The 22,326-nt window shown below is 40.5% G+C and overlaps 2 protein-coding genes and 1 pseudogene across 3 annotated transcripts; all 3 read right to left on the bottom strand.

Moving 5' to 3' along the window:
- Window positions 1-13,150, bottom strand: part of LOC119899446 — a 32,087-nt pseudogene extending 18,937 nt beyond the window's left edge.
- A 1,366-nt stretch (window positions 13,151-14,516) lies between these two features.
- On the bottom strand, window positions 14,517-16,899 carry LOC119898555 (nucleoredoxin-like protein 1). Of its 2 annotated transcripts, none has more exons than XM_038712686.1 (4): window positions 16,689-16,899; window positions 16,090-16,373; window positions 15,579-15,668; window positions 14,517-15,444 (listed from the first exon to the last, which is right to left on the bottom strand). In XM_038712686.1, exons 2-4 carry the CDS (start codon window positions 16,323-16,325, stop codon window positions 15,099-15,101), a joined length of 672 nt encoding a protein of 223 aa, XP_038568614.1. In that variant the 5' UTR covers window positions 16,326-16,373; window positions 16,689-16,899; the 3' UTR covers window positions 14,517-15,098. The 2 variants fall into 2 exon arrangements, with proteins under 2 accessions (XP_038568614.1, XP_038568613.1); XM_038712685.1 differs by having other exon boundaries at window positions 16,090-16,355.
- A 1,990-nt stretch (window positions 16,900-18,889) lies between these two features.
- Window positions 18,890-19,905, bottom strand: LOC119898580 (nucleoredoxin-like protein 1). Its single transcript, XM_038712706.1, has 3 exons — window positions 19,640-19,905; window positions 19,455-19,544; window positions 18,890-19,302 (listed from the first exon to the last, which is right to left on the bottom strand). The coding sequence occupies exons 1-3, from the start codon at window positions 19,873-19,875 to the stop codon at window positions 18,927-18,929; spliced, it is 702 nt and encodes a 233-aa protein (XP_038568634.1). The 5' UTR covers window positions 19,876-19,905; the 3' UTR covers window positions 18,890-18,926.
- Between the last annotated feature and the right edge of the window lie 2,421 nt (window positions 19,906-22,326).

Raw genomic sequence — 22,326 nt, 5'->3', positions numbered from 1 at the left:
CAAAATTGTGGGCTTGTCAACATTTCCGTCCATAGAGCCACACTGCTAGCATGGCTAAGAAATTATCCAAATTGAAGCAGCAGAGGTGAAGATATCCTGACTTTTAGTCCCTTGTTTGGGTCTGTTATAAATCTGTAGTCTTTAAGCCTAAATTGAGATAACCCTTATGACATTATCTGGGTAATTCTCTCAGACTTTGGAAAAGATCATGGGTAATTTAATACAATCTTTTAAATGCACACGTGTGAAAGCTTACAATGGAAGGATTCAAAGACGCAAACAGTGTGTGATTGTTGACATAAATCACACTTCTACTCCACTGTGACACCTAAATGTGATGCAATGTGTGGGCACATCACAATATCTTGTGTTTTAAGTCAGTGGGGAGGATAAAGCTTCTACTACTGGCTGTCAGATGCTTGGTACAAACAATCTGTCGCGTATGATATCTCATTTTCTTTCCTTTGAAGGCTGGAACTCACTATGTCACATCTGTGTGTGTGTAAACTCGCCTGACTGCCATATTAATCCATGTAAACCAGGGTTATTTAAGAAAATCACATTACCATTACCTTAATCCGGTTGTTCACATCAGCTTGAGTCTCATGAACACATGAAAAGGTGGTTTTGTCATATCAGGAATAAACCGAATTTTATTCCAAACACGTCTGTGTGATCAGCAGGCTACTGGTGTACTGTAACTGTCTGTGGTGCTGAATGACTGATTGCTTATTAACTAGGAGCTACAGGTGGCTCCTGAAACACTCCCTTTGTCAAGATGCACAATTCAAATGTTCTGGTAAGCCAGTATTTATGTAGGTCACAGAATTTCTTGGCCAAGATCACTTTCTTTCTTTAGAGGCAGGCTGGTGTTCCCCTGTTAATGATGACTTTGCTCACTGGCAAAACAATTACGTATATTTAAGTCACACAAATCCAAAATGCATTGGCAAAATCCATCGCTTCTTTTTTAAAAGTGTTTGTGATCATTACGCTGATTGCTGTGTCAGGATCAACACCTCAAACCTGATACTACCTCAGCGCCTTACCTTGGCTGGAGGGGGCGACGTGAGCCAGAGTGAGCACACACACACCCAGGAACCACAGTGACACAGCCATGCTGGGCAGGAAGAGTTAGGATGTCACACCACCAGCAGCGTTAGGAGAGCCTGGGGAGGAAGCAGTGCAAGTGTGAGATTGGGAGTGAAGAACTGCACCCTCCCCTTGTGTGCAGATCATTGTGTGTGTGTGTGTGTGTGTGTGTGTGTGTGTGTGTGTGTGTGTGTGTGTGTGTGTGTGTGTTGGATGGTCTATACCGAACACTGACAATGAAAGAGTACACGTGAGGAAAAGACAGAATAATGGAGAGACGGACTGTTAGGAGAGAGAGAAATAGAGATAACAATTGAGCAATCGTTGCAGTGAAAAGTCTCTCAATCTGCTGTTACCATGGTGATAGCACAGTGCAGTCTGACAGAGTGAGACAGAGAGAAAGAGAGAGAGAGGAGATATGCTGGGAGTGTGTATCTGTGTGTGTTTGTGAGAGAAAGTGCACGCATGTGAGTACGTGTTTTAAGTCCGTAATTAGCTAGGAGCAACAGTGGCTGCTGACCCATAAAAGAGTCTTAATCTTTGTATCCTCACACACACACACACACACACACACACACACAGGCAGAGAGCTAGGCTCAGCTAAGGCCACTTTTCAGTAATCCTAAATAAATGATGTCGTGGAGACGATCTCTTCCCCCAGCAGGGGTAACGAGATAAACAGCTGACTGAAGGCGCAAGTGATCAGAGGACAACGCTGCACTGTGGAGTTTTACGAGGGAACATACGGGACGCAGGCGGGCGAGCTACAAGAGAACAACGGTAATATGACTCCTTAATATAGACTGAACTCTTGGCCCTAGACAGAAGGGAGGATGGAAGCGGAACTGCACCATGCACAACATTACATAAATTATTTTTCCTGATTAGCTTTCCAATCTGCTGCTGCAGTGTGTACACAGTATCTGGCATGATGGTCTGCTGAGTGATTACTCATGTTGTTTACACACATCGTTGGGATTCGTCTTTCTTTAAGGGACAAAATGCATTTCAGGGTGAAGACTTGGTTTTGGTTTACGGTACAGGTAGGTTTAGGTTTGGGATATTGTTAGCGTGAGACTCCAGGAAATAAATGTAAGTCAATGTATTGTCATAGTCTGTATATGTGCGTGTGGGTGTGTTGGTGTGCATGTGTGTGTAGATATACTGTACATATGTGTGCTTTCGTCTGTTTATTTGCGACTTGCTTTTGTCTCCATCTTCTTGTTAGGTAATGATGGCAGACAGATTTAGGTCACTGCTCAACAAATGTCCAACATGCATTCAAAGACTTGTGCTTGCACCGGGCCTGCTCGCACACACACACACACACACACATGCAGGCACACACATAAGAAAGAAAAGAGAGACCTCTGCCTTCTTTAACTCCACTGAACCAACAAGACTGTAATAAAGGCCTCAGGACCACCGTGACACGCACGCACATCCACACACTAAACAAAGTACATAAAAGACGCAACAGAATGTGAACCTTTCCGTTTTTCATCACATAGGCTACACACACTGACACACACACAAACATACACAATACATCCCATCTCATCCAAAACCCTTATGGCAGCATGTTCTTTTGCCTGCAACCCCATCGGGCGCTCTCTCTCTCTCTCTCTCTCTCTCTCTCTCTCTCTCACACACACACACACACACACACACACACACACACCCTTAAGTGTTGATGCAGATTAAGTAGAGCAAGGACACTGATGGGCCTTGACAAAGCCACACACCCAGTCCCCCTGTTCGCAGCACCATGCTCCCTGCCTGCAACCAAAATCCAGCCCGGGGCCACCGTCCGGCCTACTTGGAGGAGCAGCAGTCTCTAACTGAGAGTGGGTGAGTAGTGGGCCTGGAGTGAAATATATTACACATACACTATAATCACATACAGTATACACAGAAAAACTGCATTCATCTGCATATCTAACAGTGTTAATAGTGACTGAATTGCAAGAAAAAATGTATTAGCATCTATTATGATAATCAAGTTAGTCCCTTAACATACAGTGTGTCCCTTTTAAGTACCAATAAGTAGCTTTAAGATTGCTAAAATCAAATGTTTTATCATATATAATATCACATATCAATCAAATAGGAATGTTCTATATGTCAAATTTCACCTAGGTTCAGCCTGACACATTTGGTATTGTTGGAAACTTTGGGATCTGTAAGGATATAAAATAAAGTTAGTTTGTTTTGAACAAAGTTTGGTTTTTACCACATGAGTTTGTAATGACAGGCACTAGGCGGTTAAGTAATTCATAAATCAAATTTGATAATATTTGCCGTTTCCAGCTTCTCGAATGTGAGAAATGCTTTTTTTTCTGTTTTACATCAATGTATTTGGGTTTTGGACTGTTGGTCAGACAAAACAAATAATTTCACTTCAGGCTCTGGGAAACTGTAATAGAACTTTTTTACTATTTTCTGACATTTGTTAGTATAAACATTTAACCAGTTAATCAAAAAATACAGGCCAGATAATCAATAATGAAAGTAATCTTTCCTCGCAGCCCTAAACGGCAGAGATGTCAAACAGGAGTCTGCCAGACTCCTGTGTGGTTTGGTTCTTCACAAATTTAAGCACTAAATAAAAAAGAAAATTGACTGACTCACTGCTGTGGGAAGCAAATGATACCTGAAAGCCATTAAAGTCTGCCTGTTGGAAATCATTCAAACTGATGTGAAATCGTGCCAGGTACAAAGATTCACGCTGTTAGAGGTAGAGGCCATAAAATCAACAGTGAGAGAGAGAGAGAGAGAGAGTAACCTCACCCTCTTTCGGTCACAGAGCTATCACTGCCTGAGGGTGGATCGCCATGAAGCACAAAGTGACAAAACAGCCTTGTAGTGTTACGCTTCTAATGGAAAAATGAATGTGCATGTGTGTGTTTGTGATGGAGCGAGAGAGAAAGTGAGAGCAATCAGGAGATGAGGGGGAGGCTGAGAGATTAGACTTCTGACAGCGCAGTGAGAGCAAAAGCTTTACTGGCTGAAATACTTTTTTAATAACAACAGTATTCTTGTTCTTGTTGCTGATAATATTTAAGGCTGAAGAAAGGATTTTAAAAGACACTACAGTGGCCTCTGTGACTGCGAGCCCGTTTCAGACCATTGACCCCTACAGCTCCCAGAGGACTGAGGCATGCATGCCGCAGTCAAAGCCACTTACAGGGTTTTAGAGCCTGTATGTTTGTCTGGTCGGTGCAAGGCTCTGGGGAATGGAGGTGTCGCCCTCTGTCAATCATTCGCTTGTTGCAAGCCGGAAACACGTTCAAAGCATTAGGACCTGCACTGCATGTTGGACGATCCTGAGAGCATTAGGGTTTACACTGTATGAAGGAAATGGGAGTAAATTGTTTGCAGATAGATCCAGATCATGAAAAGTCATTTTCACTTTTTATGAGATTTTCAAATTCGGTCCAAACAAACTGAATACATAGCTGTAACACTAATACATTTAAAGATAGTTAATAGCATTTATACATAATACATGGATGGCCAAAGGCTCCACACATCCTCCCTGGCATCGCATATTATTCTACATAGTCTGCACGTGGTAGACAGAGATGGTTTGTGAGAAGGATTTGTGTGAGAAGTCATTTGATTTGCTTTGACCTAAAGAAGTGAACCTCTGCAAAAGACTGCGGGAAGGCTGAATAAACATCGATAAGTTTTCTCACATATTTATTAAAATCGTAATCCTGCCCTCAGCACACGCTCTCTGTGTTAAAAGCACACAGAGCCTTAGTGCCCTATAAGCACTTTCTCGGTATATGACAGGTTCAGGTTTCTTTATTTGTACCCGTAGGTAGATTAAGTTTGCAGTAATGGCATCCATCTCGACACACATTTTACAAACAACACAGTCAGTACACAAACATGATAAAAGTACTCCAATAATCAGTAGCCTACTTAAAAAGGCAAACACAACAATAAAAAAACACCAAAATTAAATAACCACTATAATAAAAAAATAAAAAAATAGAAGTGCTCAAGTTCACTTACTTTTTACTTGAAGGTTAATTTTAGTATTTTTAAACCCGGGCCCTATTTTCATATATTTTGGTGTCAAAATGACTAGTAGGCACAAAAGGTTTTGGAATCCATGCAATAGATGGCTTCAGCTGGCAGCCGTAAGCCAGCCTCAGTGGCTGCAACGTATTCCTTTGGGGTAATTTGTGCACAAACAGTGCTTCTTTTTGACACTGACAGGCTCAGACTGTAAGGTGTCTAGCAACATCATGGAAAGGATTCCTACGAGTAACACCACAATAACAACCATTGTTTTTATCAAGAAGCGGAAGTCTTGCTCAAGGACAGTTCTCGCTTTGAAATCTTGAGAAAGTTGTTGCTTTAAACGTTGGTGGAAATGTGAGTCACAGTTGGAGAGTGTCGATACCACGCTGTAAAAATACTCTGTTGGAAGTAAAAGTCCTTCATTGAAAATGTTACTTAAATTAATGTAAGTATAACCAGGAAAACATACTTAATTATAAAAGTAGAAGTACTCAATCATTATACTATTATATACTGTATTAGATTTTACTGGAGTTTGTTGAGGTAGAACTAATTACCTAACTATTTTGTATTAGACTAAAACTAACAATTATTTTCATTATGAATTACCCCGCTGATTATTTTCTTGATTAATCGACTGATTGTATGGTTTGTAAAAATTCTAAAAATTGAGAGAAATGCTATCACAATTACTCCGGAACTCAAATTGACACCTTCACAGTGCTCAGTTTGTCCAACCCTCAAAATGATTAAAAACATTGTAAAAATTGTAATTCTTAAAATAATTAAAAGGAAAAGCAGAAAATCTGAAAAATGACTTAAACAATTGACAGAAAGTGAATTATATTTCATTAGTTGACTAATCACTGTACTTGTATAAACTGTTGAATAGTTTAACTTAGATTTCCTGTGATTCATCTCACAGAAGAGACAGAGAGAGAGAGAGAGAGAGAAAGCGTGCATATGGACAAAAGTGTTGATGTTATACAAACATTTTCTTTGATCATTCAGCCTAATGCATTGGTTTATCAGTGACAAGGTGACTGTCTCATATGAACACATCAGGTTGAATGCACATCGATAGACTAACGAGTACACTATACAGGCTACGTTCGTCTCCTCTATGAAATGTCTGTATCCTCACTGTGCTGCATTATTATAAACTATGATGAACTGGCCGTTGGTCTCTTCATGTCCTTGTAGTTCTCATGCATTAGTTCCTGTTGTTGACTGTGTAGTTGCTGTGGCTGCTTTCACATACACCATGTTGGTGTTCTAGTTTGATGTCTGCTCTTGTGGAAAACAAAATGTAAAAATGTAAATTATTCACTGTTTCTTGCAAAAAAATATATAGATCTGAAGCAAATATGAAGCTTCCTCACTCCAGTCAGAGGTGGACAGGACCCAACCATAACCTAACAAAGCACACCTGGACTAGGACCAACAGTCTTCCCGGCTTTTGTTGTTTCTCCCAGGAAGCTCTCATAATTTGCATGGCCTTCAAACTTTATTATGAATAAACATCATGCATGTATCCAAGTTATGGATGTTTGTCTGACATCTCTCAATTTGACAGATCGTCTATGAAACACACACATTCCAAACACTAGCTACATACAATTTCAACCCATCAGTCATCGCAACCTGGCAACCTGACAATCTGGCAATCTGGCAATCTGGCAACCTGGCAACCTGGCAACCTGATCCAAGGGGTGTGCGGAAGAAAACTGCTCTCTTCTACTCCTCCTTTTGTGATCCTGATTGCAAGGTGCAACTTTTCTAATCTCTTCTGACTATTGGTACTTTTATTTTCTTATCTTCCGTTTAGGAAATAATAATAACATAATAATAATAATAATAATCTTTATTTGTAGAGCACTTTTCAAAAACAAGTTACAAAGTGCTTTAACAAGTGAAAAGACAATAATACCCAAAAGACAATAATACAAAAACAATACAAGATAAAAGCATGAAAACATTGAAATAATGGTGCATTGTCCCTGCATCAGACTATGAATATTATTAAATATTATTTTAATTACATCAAATGGCAGACTTTGGCTGATGTGAGGCATCCATGTTTGTTTGATTTTCAGACACTTATGCGCCAGGTGTGATATACCTATGGGAGCTTTCAGTCCTAAATACGACATGGATGTTGACTAGAACCTCAATGATTAGTCGACCAAGATTCAGCAACTATTTTGATAATCAATTTTAGTCATTTTTTAAGCAGAAAGGAAGAGAAACCATTTATTCGTTTCAGCTTCTCAAATGTGAGGATTTGATGCTTTTCTTTGTTGTACATGACAGTAAAGTGAATATGTCTTTGGGTTTTGGTCTATTGGTCCACAAAAACAAGACATCCTAAGACGTCACCTTGGGCTGCAGGAAATTATAACAGGCATCCATCAATATTTTCTGACACTTTACGAAAAAGCATTCAATTGATAAAAAATAATCAGAAGAAGATAATGAAAGAAATCGCTGGTTACAGCATGTCGTTCTAGAGGGCATGGACAAACAGACGTATTTTGATGTTTTTTTGAAACTGTTTATAATTACAATAACACGGATTGGACATGAACGTGGCACAAGGTCAGTCCATTCCCTTCTGTTTTGCTGGAGCATGCTGCAGATCTGCTATCAGTGTTTCTGCAGGGTTCACAATGTTCAGTGTGAGACTTTTTAAGACTTTTTTAACACCACATAGTATGCAATTTAACCCTTACCTACTTCACTATCATACTGGCCAAAGTATAAAGGTACGATTGAAAACCAGAAGACAATAAGGCGTAGAGTTATTATTTTATTCAGTACTTACCAGCCATATATAACAATAACTATTAATGATAAAATTAATTTAAAGTAATGCAGCTGGACCAGAATAAATGGCAGAAAATGGATGGATGGCTCAACCAAAGACAAATTATTAATTAATTTAAGTGTGAGACACATTCTGCTGTCGAAACAATCCTACTTTTTGTTTATAGGTGTTATATTTCCTGATGTATGGCTGCAATCAGATACTTTACTGTCTACTGCTGGCAGGAGAAAATATTTAAGACTTATGTAAATTAAACAGTTTTTAAGGGAGAAAGGGCTAAATTTAATGCCTGCAGATACCCTGGTTTGATAGTAGACAACACCTTTTCCTGTTAAAGGCAGATGAATGCATTACTTGTTTAAGTCAACATTGTGTCTCAATTATTGTTGCTATTTCACATTGAATTGCCATGTAGTTGTGTGGCAGGCTACTTCTAGTTGTTTCAGATTTATAGAACACCTTTCAGTATGAATTATTATTTTCATTTTCCTTGCAGCTTCAAATCCATCTGTAACAGTCATCAAGTATAAAGAGAAGTTCAAATCCTTGAGAAGAAATATAAAGGAGTTGAACGGCTCTCTGGTCCTCAGGCCAATGGAGAGGCTTGTTAACTAGAGCCAGCCACTAGAAACCTCTCTTTCTTACAAATTGAGTGAGACCAATCAAGTGAATATCTTCCAAAAGTGTCTTTTTAGTACAAAATGACCTCTTTGTGTTGTTGAACTTCACAATGCATTTTTGCACAGAGCAAGGACTGCAAATCATCTCTTAGGTTGGAGTACATGTATCTCTAAGTGTATTAGGCTATTGTGAACAATACTGCAAATCAAGGAGCTGAACCTCTGAACTGCTTTATGGAAATATTGGATTTATTTGTATTATCTTTGCATAAATTTGATGATGAAACTTATTTGTTGTGTATTTATTTCACTGGATTAATTGAAAACATATATTCTTGTCTGATTATTTTAGCCATAAACGGTTTCTCATGAGATTTTACAGAAATGTCACAATATCATGATAGCAAATTTATTTGTAGATATAGACAGGAAGCACAATTATATCATCATTTTCAAACAGCACGCTGATTGGCTATGGTTTTTCACAATAAAGCAGCAGGGAAACGTTGCAGTAAAGGTCAAAAAGATGTTTCTAGTTCTTGGAAAATGTTAATTTCACTATGTGAAGTGACCGGGAACCAAATGTCTTGGGGTTGGTTAATTATTCTTAGTGGATCTACAGTTGTGGTAATGTATGAACAGTCACGTAGAGTTTGAGAATTTAGCACAAAAAGGCTGTGTCCTTTTCCTGCTCTTACAGCTTTTAAAATGACTGCATCACATTATTGAAGTAAAACATGAGAAACCTGTTTTCAGAAAATTCAAAACTTGGCATCAGATGTAATCTTCAGCTCATTTCAGAGTCATATAGTTTTGGTTAAAATGTGCTTTTCCATTAGCCACAGCTCAGCAAGACCTGGACAGTTATGTGCAAAGCATATTTTGAACAACTGCTGAGATGACATGCAGTCTGGTACTGTCTGTCCTGCCTCATGGTACTAAATATGATTTGTGTGTCAGCATAACCTGTTAGTATAACATCAGCTGTTTCAATTTGTCACCAAGACCAAATTCCCGGACAAAGAACGTGACTGTGATCCTGAGGTGTGACAAAATGTCAGGGCTACAACAACTGCTTCTGCTTCCTCTGAAATCACTGACGGAGGTGTGACAGAGCAGAGCCGAGTATAGCTTTTGTTTTCAGGAAGGCACAACAGGCTGGATAATAGGTTTTTGGCAAACTGACAACATGTACAGCGAGATTCTGCCATAACGTGTATAAGATAGAAGCGATTTCTTGAATGTCTGGTTGTTTTAAACCACCATTGTAAAAGATCAATGTGATGGACTACCTTGATTTGTCTGCATTACCCAAAAGCAGACGTTCCTGGTTATTTTATCAGAATATGGTGTACTTCTGTGCCAGATAAAGAGACGATTTAGGCTCCAGACGCTGTACTTAATGAAGGGGAAAAATGTAAAGGGAGATTCCACAGTGTAAATTACTCTATACAGTTCTTTGGACTCAGCACCAAGATAGTGTGTTTTGCACACTGATCTATTTCATCCTAACAGTTTCTCAAATGGGCTTTTAGAAAATTGTATCATGATTTAAAAAATGACATACTGAGATCAAAAATCTTATCCATTTCGCCCACAACTACTGGACAACATATTTTAAAAGACAATGTAATGCAATGTAAAAAAAAACCTTGACTATTTGCGATTATTTGTAACCCGCAGAGGTTAAATGGCTGGGACTCCCTACCAGTCGGTCCGAACCGAAGAAGCCCATGAGAGGCGAAACATCTTCATCTTCAGCCAAATCCAGTTGCCCTTGATTTTAACCTTCCTTGGATGATTATTTGTGCAATTTACACCCTGCGTCTTCTGTCTGTTGTTTGTGTTATTTTATTTAATCCCAATCCCCATTCCCTACAGGAGGCCTTTGTCTCCTGCCAGGCCGTTAATGTAAATAAGAATCTGTTCTTAATTGACTTGCCAGGTAAAATAAAGGTAAAAAATTGAAGAAGCACAATCTTGAGAAGAACACTGATAACATGGATAAGGTGACCAAACAGGCTGTTACTGGTCATTTTCCTCCAGTCTAACAAGCTCAGATAAATGTATCACTGAGCTGTAATGCTGCCATCAATACAGGAAAGCTATAATATAATATTGTTGTACAGCAATATTATAGCAATTAGTCGATCGACAGAAAATTAAATAATGTCAAAAGAAATTAATAATATTTTTATAATTGATGACTTATTTCAATGATTTTAAAGCAAAAATGCCAGAAATTCTTTGTCATATCATTTTGTTATGTCATAGATGATCAAAGTGTTGAGAACAAAGCAACCGACTTGACCTCACCTTGAGCTCTGGGAAGCAGTTTGTCACTGTTTCCTTTTGTTTTTATTTCATACATTCATTGTCAATTAATCAGCCAATTGTCTTTTGGATTAATCGATAATGAAAATAATCACCAGATACAGCCTGACAGTATTGTGACAGGCGAAATCCCATCTGATGTCTAATCTCATATCACGATATTGATATACTCTGATGTATCCACCCCCAGCTCTGAGCACGCCTGCACAAACGCTCACAGCACAAGCAAGGAGACTGACTCAGTGTGTCTGACTGATGCAAGAAGACATGATAGGAACCTGCGTGAGGTGGTCCAAACAGAAAATAACCAAATATGGTGCGTTTTACAAGTCAAATGACAGCAGATCCATCCAAACTGTGTGTGTGTGTGTGTGTGTGTGTGTGTGTCTGAGTGGTTTAAACAAATCACCGTGCTTTTTTCTCCTCAGTGGTTGATGTAAATGATCCCTACATGGACACAAACCTCATTATCTTTGTCGTCTCTTTCCCATATAAGGTGCATGGCGCGAACACATGCACTCCCACACACACACACACGTAGGTGAGTCACCTTGTTCAAATGTGTGTTCACTAACATTTCTACATATAAATCTTCCTTTTCATCTCTACCACGCAGTGTCTCCCATCTGCTATTAATATGACACACACACACACACGAAATAATACAAAACAAACAGTTAAGGTTACAAATGTATCAGAAATTCAGCCTGACAGAAGAGCAGGAGTCCTGTCAGCCACTGAGCTGTTTCCGTCTCCTCTCATCCCTCTGCATCTCCATCCTTCCCTCTGCCTTCCTCCTCTTTCATTCATCTCCCTTCTCCTCCGCATCTCTCTCTCTCTCTGTTTCTTCTCTCCCTCACGGTCACCCCTGCATCCCTGCCTGGCCTCCTCCACTGACCCAGTCCTCTCATCATCCCTGCTCTGAAATATTGATAATGGACTGTCACTCTCTGCCTTGCTGTCTCTTTTCTCCTCATGTTCCCATCTGTGGTGAATCAGCAAACCAAAGCAGCACACAGCATGTGTGTGTGTGCGCGCGCGTTTACACCACTTTTCACTGCAGCACACCAGACACTGCAATGAAGGTGTGTGACAATGAACATAATTCAGACAGACCCCTCTGATGGGACACCCTGAGTCCCTGCACTACTCTGAGGCCCAGAGGAGGCTAATCACGTGCCCGTGAATATTTCACAGCACTCACGCCTCACAATACTCTATACTACTGACCCTGCTATAATGGCAGCCAGAAGCATGAGGCCCAGCACATCAGATCCCTGTCCGTAAGTTATCAAATGGCCAATGACAGCAGCAGCAAAGGAGCAGGGTACCTTTGAGAGAGAGAGAAAGGGAGAGAGAGAGAGAGGAGGGGCGGGGTGCATCCGCCTATATCCATATCTTACCGTCAATCCTCAGGTTTCCCTCCTCCTCGTCCCCCTCGCTCACTGCGTCTCCCGCATCCCGTCTCTCCGCTCCCTCATGCACCCACTGTACTCTCCTCCCTTTCTCCCGCGCCGCTCTGCCCGATGCATGAAACAAATCAAATATTCAGTGGGGAAATGGTGGTGGGCGATACCTGCTGGGCTATACAGCAGTCATTAGCGCGATGTGTCCGACAACAAATGGGCGTCCTCCTCCTGTGATCAGTGTACTGTGTTCGGCTCTGCTCTGCTGGACCTCACACCCTCCCTCCGTCCTGTCGAGGTTCGATGTCTTCCCCGCTGTGCTGTGTGACTGTGCGTCACGTTGGTATCATAATTCCCACGGGTTTCATGCCCAGAGATGGTGCGGGCTATAGGCCTTATAGCTCCGATGGATGAATGGAGGGAAATACGCGATCACTTGCGAATACTGTAATGAGGCGCAAATTAACGCACAGACCCGGACTGCTCTGTCTGCCTCCGTCGATGTCCACAGCTCATCAAGCCCAGTCGTCGGTTGTCATTGTTGGTCATATGATTCCGATTTTACATCCTTACATTTAATGGCAAATAACGTCGACGTGAAAACAGCCGCTTTGCATATCCTTGAAGAATCGTGATGAGGCGCACATCAGGACGGACATGGGGATAGGCTATATATCAGGCTTGTTTTAAAGGCAGAGATAGTCTTATAAAATTATGCTGTGATTAAAAACAAAAACAAAAAGACAACAGCAGGACGACCAGGGGAGATAAGGTTTTTCCGCTCCTGGCCTCGCCTTGCATCCGTCCGTCTCTCTTCTTCTGTCTCTCTCTCTCTCTCTCTCTCTCTCTCTCTCTCTCTCTCTCTCTCTCTCTCCATCCGCTGGTCCGCTTGTTGCGCGTTCTGCACTCGAGAGCGCGCAACGAGCGGGCGTGTGTGTGTGTGTGTGTGTGTGTGTGTGTGTGTGTGTGTGTGTGTGTGTGTGTGTACGTGTGCAGGGAGGCAGGGAGAGAGGGCGCTTCGACTATATTATCAAGGTTTGTCTGAGTGAGCAACAATAAGCTGCTGTGTAGGCAAAAGGGAAGGAATATGGAAGACACAGCAGCTCATGTTTATTTAGGCCGCTGTGTCTTTTCGCAGGTCTGTCCATCTCGGGTTTAGGTTTAGCATTTACGTTTCTCCAATGACAAGAAAACGAAGCTATTGTGTTTGCTGTGCAGCCTGTGCAGCACAGCGCACATCCAGCAAACACGGGCACTTCCATATATTCCCATTAACCTTAAAAGAGCTTTGCAATCTGTCTATTACACTGGATCACTGCCATTTATGAAACACATCAAACGTACCAATCAACCAGTCACACCTTGATGACACCTGAGGGCATTCTGGTTTCATCATCGGTCTCTGTAGAGACATTTTTATCCCATGTGCTCCAGCTATTACTGCCATTACTCCTATAATGCAAAACATAAAGCACTCCACTGCTTTTCGTATTTGCATATGAGGAGTAATGGCATAAGGCTTAGGTCACTCAGAGGAGAGAAGAAGGAAGCAAAGCTTCTGGGCTGAGAGATCCTGATCCTGACTGATCAGATAAAGGCATTATATGCATTTTACATGTGCGAGGAAGTGGCTAAACACAGTCTTTAGTATGAAAGAAGATGAATCAAAGGAAATGACTGATTATGTAGAAAATCCACTTTCTCCATAATTTTACTTGACTCCCTTTGAATAGCTCTGATTGCTTCTTGCTTAGTCTACAAAGAGGAGCCAGACTTCATAAACACTCAAAGCACAACAGTCAGTAACAAAATTATTTTAATGGTGCTGAATAATGCATTGATTTGGGATTGTGCTTTGACTGGATGCTACAAATTATCATGTGAAAAACGTGCATTGCATTACAGAGCTGTGTTGTTGAAAATAGAGGAATGGTTTGAAAAATCTCCTGGGTGTCGTAAAAAAGCCATAATGGCAATACTTGGCTCAGACCTCACCTTGGCTTGACTGTGTACTTGGCAGCATTCAAAGACATTAAAGACAACCAATTCTGAGCTGAGGTCAGCGTTGGTTAGCAGTGTTCAGCGTTCCTTTAGATAGTGTTTACATCACTTTTTATAGGTTGTTGGCATATCCGCATCCACTTATAATGCTGGTATAGAAAAGCAAAGCTAGTCACAGTAAGGCCAGTCTGACATTTCTACTTCTTGAATAGGATGAAAAAATGTTGGTATTTATTTTTTAATGATCAACAGAGAATAGCAAAAATAATGCTTAAAAAAGTGTTAGCAAGATAGTTTGACTTTCTTCACTAGCTAGTCACTAACCTTGTCTGCTTGCCACTTGTTGCGAACAATAAGCTAAACGAGGTGAAAACGTGCTGCACAGTTGAGTTAGTGACACTAAGAGTAACCTCTTTCTCAATACACGTGGTCATGTGACCTGTAAATGCACCCATATTGATTACTGGAGCTCAATGCGTACATAGGTGTAAATGTTTCTGTGTTTGACATTTGCTCTGATGACTGAAAACTCAACTTTTCATATTTTCATTTACTTCAGTTAGTTGACAAAGTAATAAAACTGGACTGGATAATAATTTTGATATAATATTAAGAATAAGAATAAGAATATAGGTTTCAATAAAATTTACAACAGGTATCAGTATCAGTAGCACATTTCATAAGATAGAACAACATGATCTTATTTCATTCCTTTTGAGTTTTGCTGGTTCTCAGTCAGAGCTTTAAATTACTAATCATCTCAACTTTTGTTCTTGGTCTCCATCAAAATGGTGACCCTCCTTCGTCTTTGTCCACTTCCGCATCCTGATCTCCACCTCCACCCCACCCTGTGCACTTTTTCTTCTTTTTCTTTTTCTTCTTCTCATCTTCCACCTTGTACTTCAATCGTCTGATAGGGTCACTCAAGCTGCGCATGGACTTCTGCTCAAAGTCCTCGCTGATGATGAAGCTCCTGTCAATGAGCTCTGCTGCTTCCTGCCAGTTGCGGTAGCAGTCTGGGCCGAGGCAGAGGATCTCCTCCACTGCATTAGGGATGAGGATGGAGCAGTCGGGACGCAGCACTACCACTGTGGGCAGTTCCTCCACATTAAACATGGCCTCCAGCTCCCTGTGGACACACACACACAAACACACACTGTCATACACATTGGCAAAGAGCTAATTGGCTTTATCCAGCTAAGTACATTTACATTGCAATGATCCACCAGCAGGTTGTGCACACAACTGGCCAATCCCACACACCTCCTGTAGGGGTCCTCGAACGCCAGGAACAGGCACTTCTTGGGCAGCTCTTTAAGGAAGCTTTCTTGCTCTTCCTCTGACTGGTCCAAACTGATGGATGAAAGAAAAAGGAAGACCACATTGCTGGGAGATATGGGATGGACGGATAAAAATCAAAATCCAGAAAATCTATCCAAGTGTTTGCTTGTGTATTTTTATCCATATGAGGACATTAGGGTCTCACAAAAATAGGAAAAAGGACTATGACAATCATTCTGTCTGAGGATATCTTACTGGTCCTTCTTAGGGGATACAATGAGATTAATATATTGTAGCCAATGTACAGTGTTACACGTACATATGTATGCAGGTGCACATACTGTAATCACACAGAACGGTTTAAATCTATGTTAGGGTAAGGGGTATGGTTGAGCAGTTGGCAAACTACCTTTTGGTTTGGTGGTTTTGGAATAAATGTGGTCCATTGCAAGTGCTAACAACACCTAAATGCATGTCTCTGTGTGTGTTGTACCTAATGTACAGGAGAACCAGCTGAGCAGAGCGATCCACATAGAATTCATCTGTCAGCCGTTTGAAGAAGTCTTTGAGCGTGGGCGCAAACCGCTGGCAGCCCTCACATGCAGAAGATGCAAAGAAAAGCATCAGGATGCGGTTCTGCAGGCGCAGATCGATCTCACGCTCTGTGTCCAGCTCATCCTGGTCCTTGTTGTTCTTTACCAGGATGTGGTCAATGAACAGGTCCACCATGATGAAGTATCACCATAAAGGCGGCTGGGGCTTAGATGAAAAAACAATCTAAGCAGTCAAGTGTTCATCAGAAATGCACAAAATAGTATATAGTGAACAGATATTAACAACAACTGTCACCTGAGAGGGCTTTCACATGCATATGCCCAACATGAAGAAAGCACAGACCAACAGCCATAGGACACATATTTGAAAAAGTTTTGGCATTTTCAAAGTTTTATCTTGCATACTGTATGATTTATAAACTTCAAATTCTATAAATTGAACTCTATGTACTCCACTCAGTCAGACTTGCAAAACATCCCAATAATCACGAGCCCATCTTGCTCGCTGTTAAATCGGATAATCCTCACAGTTGCTTACCTCTTACAAATATTATCTCCCCTCGAGGCCGCAAATCCAAAGAGAAAACAGCCTTCAAAATATTGTGTTTTTTCTTTTCTTTTCAGCGGTTAGGTTGTGCTCAGATCAGTTCCCAGCCTGTAAGTTCATATCACGTTGACTGTGTCTCCTTCACCTTGATGGCTGTAGCTGCTCACTCCCTCTTCCTTTGTGTCTCTGCGCTCCACCTCCCCTCCTCCTCGGTCTGGGAGGGAGGGATTGAAAGACAAGGTGACAGAGAGACAAGGGACATGAAGTGCTCACACTGATTGTGTTGTGTGTGAAGGCAGTGACTGAACGAGAAAGCACAGACATTATAGAATGAGAGACATGCTTAATAAAATAAAAAGACTTTAATGAAGTGAGCCACAGCGAGACCTTTATTGTTCTGTAACTAATGGATGAGCAGAACCACAGGGAATATCTGTGATAGTCCAGTTCACTCTACTGGGAACAGCACAATATGGCCATGAATCCATAGCAGTGACGTACAGACACAGATTGTGATTGCAGAATAGAGAATTTCATTGTTTTTGGAGATCAATGCAACTTCTGTTTAACTATTTAATAACAAAATAAAAATTATCTCAAGAGACGCAGCATAATCAACAGACAACACCAAAATAATGCGAAAAATAATAACATATACATAGTGATAAAATGACAAAGTATTAGTTTAAATTTTAAGACCCGAACAGGAGCCAGCGCCAACATTTTGTTTGTAGCTTTTGCCTTTTGTTGCAAACAATAAGCTAAATGAGGTGAAAAAAGATCTGCACAGTTGCATTAATGAAAATAAGAGTGACCCCTTTCTTACTACAATTGGTCATGTGATCCACTGTTGCACAGATATTGATTACTGGAGCTTTAAATTGGGATTTTGGGGCTTGATGCATCCATAGAAATGATTTGACACATGTACTGTAGATGTAAATATAATTATATATTTATGATGATATTCTGGACTTAAAGATGTGCAGTAAGACAATCGACACAAAAGGCTTTACCTTTTAAATATGCAGTACTGTGCAAGGCAGGTGTGGAAAAAAATCTTTCAAAAATAGACATTGGACACAGAGACAGATTATTTTTATCAATTAACAAATTACAAAGTGAATGAACCAAAGAAAAATCTAAATCAAATTAATATTTGGTGTGATGCCCCTTTGCCTTCAAAACAGCATCAGTTCTTCTAGGTACACACAAAGTCAGAGATTTTGGAGACATATTGTCAGGTGTGTGATTAAACAATTATACCAAACAGGTGCTAATGATCACCAATTCAATATGTATGTTGAAACACAATCATTAACTGAAACAGAAACAGCTGTGTGAGGAACAGAACTCAGCTAACAAGGTTGCTGTAGACAGTTTACTGTCAAAAGTCACACACCATGGCAAGACTGATCACAGCAACAAGACAGAAGATAGTTAAACTGTATCAGCAAGGTCTCTCCCAGGCATATCTTTCAAGGCAGACAGGGGTTTCCAGATGTGCGGTCCAAGCTCTTTTGAAGCACTAAGAAACAGGCAACGCTGAGGACCAAAGGTGCAGTGGTCAGTCAAGAAAACTTCTTGTAGCAGATAAAAGACACATCATGCTTACCTCTGACATGGAATCAAGGACACGCGACTCATTTTGCATAGAGACACGGTAACTGGGGTGCAAAAAAAGGCAGCAGGTGAACTGATGAGTAGAAATGTGAATTATTTGGCTGCAGCAGAAGACTGTTTCATCATGCAATACCATCAGGGATGCATCTGATTTATTCTGCAGAATGACCACGACCCCAGGCATACATTGAAAGACATTAAGATCTATCTTCAGCGTAAAGAAGAACAAGGAGGCCTGGAAGTGATGGTGTGGCCCCCACAGAGACCTGATCTCAACATCATCGAGTCTGTCTGGGATTACATGAAGAGTGAGAAGCAACTGAGGCTGCCTAAATCCACAGAGGATCTGTGGGAAGATGTTTGGGCCAACCCCCCTTTAAGTGTACCCAGAAGAATTGATGGTGTTTTGAAAACAAAGGGTGGTCACACCAGATTTAGATTTTGATTTAGATTTTTTTTTTGTTCACTTACTTTGCATTTTGTAAGTTGATAAATATAATGTATGTGTATGTCTATTTTTGAAAGCATTCTTACAGTATTTTTTTCCACACCTGCCTAAAACTTTTGCACAGTACCGTATATTTATATTTATGTTTTGGAGTTATGTTATCTTCTCCTCCATGTTCCTTTATCTCCCTCCTTTTTCTTTGTATCCCACATTCCATCTTTCTCTTCCTCCTCTTCATTTCCATCTTTGCCCTTCCCCAGCGACTTCCACCATCTCTTTTTCCTCTTATCGTCCTCTGTTTTGTACTTGAGTCTCCTCAAGGGGTCAGAGGCGCTACGCAGATTTAGGTTTTCAAACTCTTCATTGAGCATGAAGCTCCTCTCAATGAGCTCAGCTGACTCCTGCCAGTTTCTGAAACAGTCCGAACCAAAATGACATATGTCTGGCACAGCATTTGGAGAGAGCACGGAGCCATCAGGACGAAGTACTACTATTGTTGGTATATCCCTCACCTTGAACATAGCCTGCAGTTCTCTGAAAAACAGAAAAACATCAGGTATGGCGGTGTACACTATTCATGTAGAATGTCATAATTTGACTTGATTTTGAAATAGATAGCAATCCACACTCACACAGGTTAAAACAAAGGCATTAAAAAAATACACAGACTCTCTCCATCCACCTACTTCCTGTATGGGTCCTCAAAAGCCAAAAATAGAACTTTTTTGTGCAACTCTTTGAGGAACCTTTCCTGTTGCTCCTCTGATTGGTCCAAGCTGAAGAGAGGAGAAGAAAATGGAAATCTTATGATTATTTAAAGTGTGAATGTGAGTTTATGCCATCACATGAGTGCTATCAAAGATAAAAAAACCTGATGTAGATGAGTGCCAGCAGTTTGGGGTATTCGATGTATGATGGATCTTTCAGTCTCTTAAAAAAATCATTCAGAGGAGACAAAAACTCCTGGCACTTGTCACATTCAGCAGATGCAAAGAACAGCAACAGGATGCGGTTTTCAAGGATTCCAGTGATCTCACGCTCCGTGTTGAGTTCATCCTGGTCCCAGTTGTTCTCTACCAGAACTCGGTTTAGGAACAAATCCACCATGATGAAAGAAAGGAATGGGAAAGGGTAAAAGCTGTCTGTGGAGAAAGGTGAGTGAAATACAGATTTGTATACATATGTGCTACAACATCTATGATCTTTATCATGGCTAATGCAGTTCATGGCCTTCATCCATACTGGCTGCACCCAAAGAAAAAAGCTACTCTTACACTGTTTGATGATATCATTAAGAGATCATCTGAGGTTTCAGTGCAGCCTCAAGAGATACAAGAGATTTCCTTTTTTTCCCCGGAAATACTTTCAAAATCCAAGTTGTTGCTTACAGTTGCTATTTAAGTTTTGCAATGAGAAGTAACAATAGCACTGTAGCAGAAAGATGATGGATTTTTTTTCTCTCTAAATTTTGGAAACGCAAATCCAGCCTGCATTACACCATATTCTATTAGACCATAAAAACTTGGTTTCAAGTGTTTGGTATTTCTCTCTAGAATTAAATATTCATGATTAAATAAGCATCAAAGTTAAAGCAAACATCTTTAGCTATTACTTATTAAGAGTTTTGCCAAACAAGAATTCTGCTTTATCAAAACTGTGTGGGTGTGGTTGGAACAGATTTAATAGTGACAGCAACAACAACTTTGGCAGATTCTTATGTAGGAGTCCATCACTCAGAGTCCCTTCGTCAACTGCTTTGGTGTTTGTACCAGTAAGTTCTGACCCAATATAATGTGACACTTACTATATATATACAGCAGCTTATATTTCTTCCATATTTATCCTTTTTGTTTACATTAAACACATCATCACTTTTGTGAATTTGGTATGAATTGAATCACTGTTAGCAACTAGTGATTTATATGCATGAACACAAAAATACATGAATGAAGAACATTCCCTACATGAATAAACTAACGCCTGCCACCTTAGTCATCCACTCTATAAGCTACAATAGTAGACAAAAGTAATCACAACACAACAGCCCAGCCCCGATCAGCTGGTCAGGATGAATCAATCATTGATGGGGTTGTGTTTTCCCGAGAGCAGACTTATGGCTCAGAACAAAAAAACACATAAGAAATAAATTTCAGATATAGAAATAAAGTTCAGGCCTAACAGCTCAGAAATGTGCTTTATCTGTCTCGGCCAGCCTGTATTTTACTGTCGCAGCAGTCGCTGCAGGCTGCGAATTGACAGCGATAACCTCACAAATTAGATTTGGCTCTCTGGCTCTGAGCTGTGCCAGATCCATTTGAGACTACAGCTCTGGACTGAAACGTCCAAGGCTGATATAGAAGAAATATATTTGAAATTGAGCAGCATTCCACCTTACCTGGGAAAAAAAGAGGATTTAGTAGAAGACTCACAAAGGTCAAAGCTTAAAATCCTACATTTGGAAAAAGTATTTCAAAATCACATTTTGAAGCTGATTAATCATACCTGATATAAACTAAAGATACTGCCTTGTTTTGTTAGTAGCAAATTTATTAGACCATCAATCTTTGTTCATACTGTGGCAGCTGCATATACCACAAGTAATTCACCTCACCTTGAAGATCCTCGACTCCTACATGGAATGATATATATCCAGTGTCTCTTCTCTTTCAAGCCATTGTATTCTTTCTTTGGTTTGCTTTCTTTCTGCCGTTAAATCCTGTGAAGTTTCTTATTTTAGTGACACCTTTCACTGCCTCTTCATCCCTCTCACTGCAATTTCTTTACCCTGCACTCTGTGGTTGACTGAGGGAGATTACAGATCGCTGGACGTGCGGCAATGCTGTAATTCAGAGGCAAAGGTTGCTCCTGTGTGTGTGTGTACTGTGGGCCCTAATACTCCAGCTCAAGAGTAGCAATCTTATTACTTAAAGAGAAGAAGGGAGGGAGGAAAAGAAGGATGAAGAAACTGGACAAATTGGATTGCAAAGAGAGGACTCTAACATGCAGGTTAAATGATGGAAAGGAAGACAGGCAGGAAACAAAAACAACCAAGTGAGAAACATTTTTCTGTTAGCATCAAGTGAGGCCTCCTAGCTTAAACCTGTCCTTTACAGCCAAACAGTGCTAGTTAGTCTTACTAAACTGATGTCCCTCATTTACCCCTCCGAGTATTATAATGATTCTTTTGCATCCTGTTATCAAAGTGATTTGACAGCCAGGATACGGAGCATCTAGGAAATGAACTGAGAAAGTCGATAGTTTGAGTCCAGCCTGATTCTAGTAAACCCCAGCAGGTCCTACTGTAGAAAAGTGGCTATTGATCTGCAAAGGCACTTTCAGAAAATACCTGGCTTAATCTCAGAGAGGGGTGAGGTAAATATAGAGGAGGGGAGAGCGAGAGAACTAATAGGATTAGTCTCAGTCAAACAGACGTGTGCTACTGCACGTGGACGCACACACACACACACACACACACACACACACACACAGGGCCTCCCGTGGCATTACAAACATAAACGTACTGTGAGCAAACACACACAACACATGCGAAAGCTTTTC

The sequence above is a fragment of the Micropterus salmoides genome, unplaced genomic scaffold (assembly GCF_014851395.1).
Source record: "Micropterus salmoides isolate LMB-PRFRI ecotype aquatic unplaced genomic scaffold, ASM1485139v1 Ms_hic_scaffold_12, whole genome shotgun sequence".
Lineage (NCBI taxonomy): Eukaryota > Metazoa > Chordata > Actinopteri > Centrarchiformes > Centrarchidae > Micropterus > Micropterus salmoides.
Note: the sequence above shows the minus strand (reverse complement) of the source record. Positions and strands in the feature narration are given on the sequence as shown.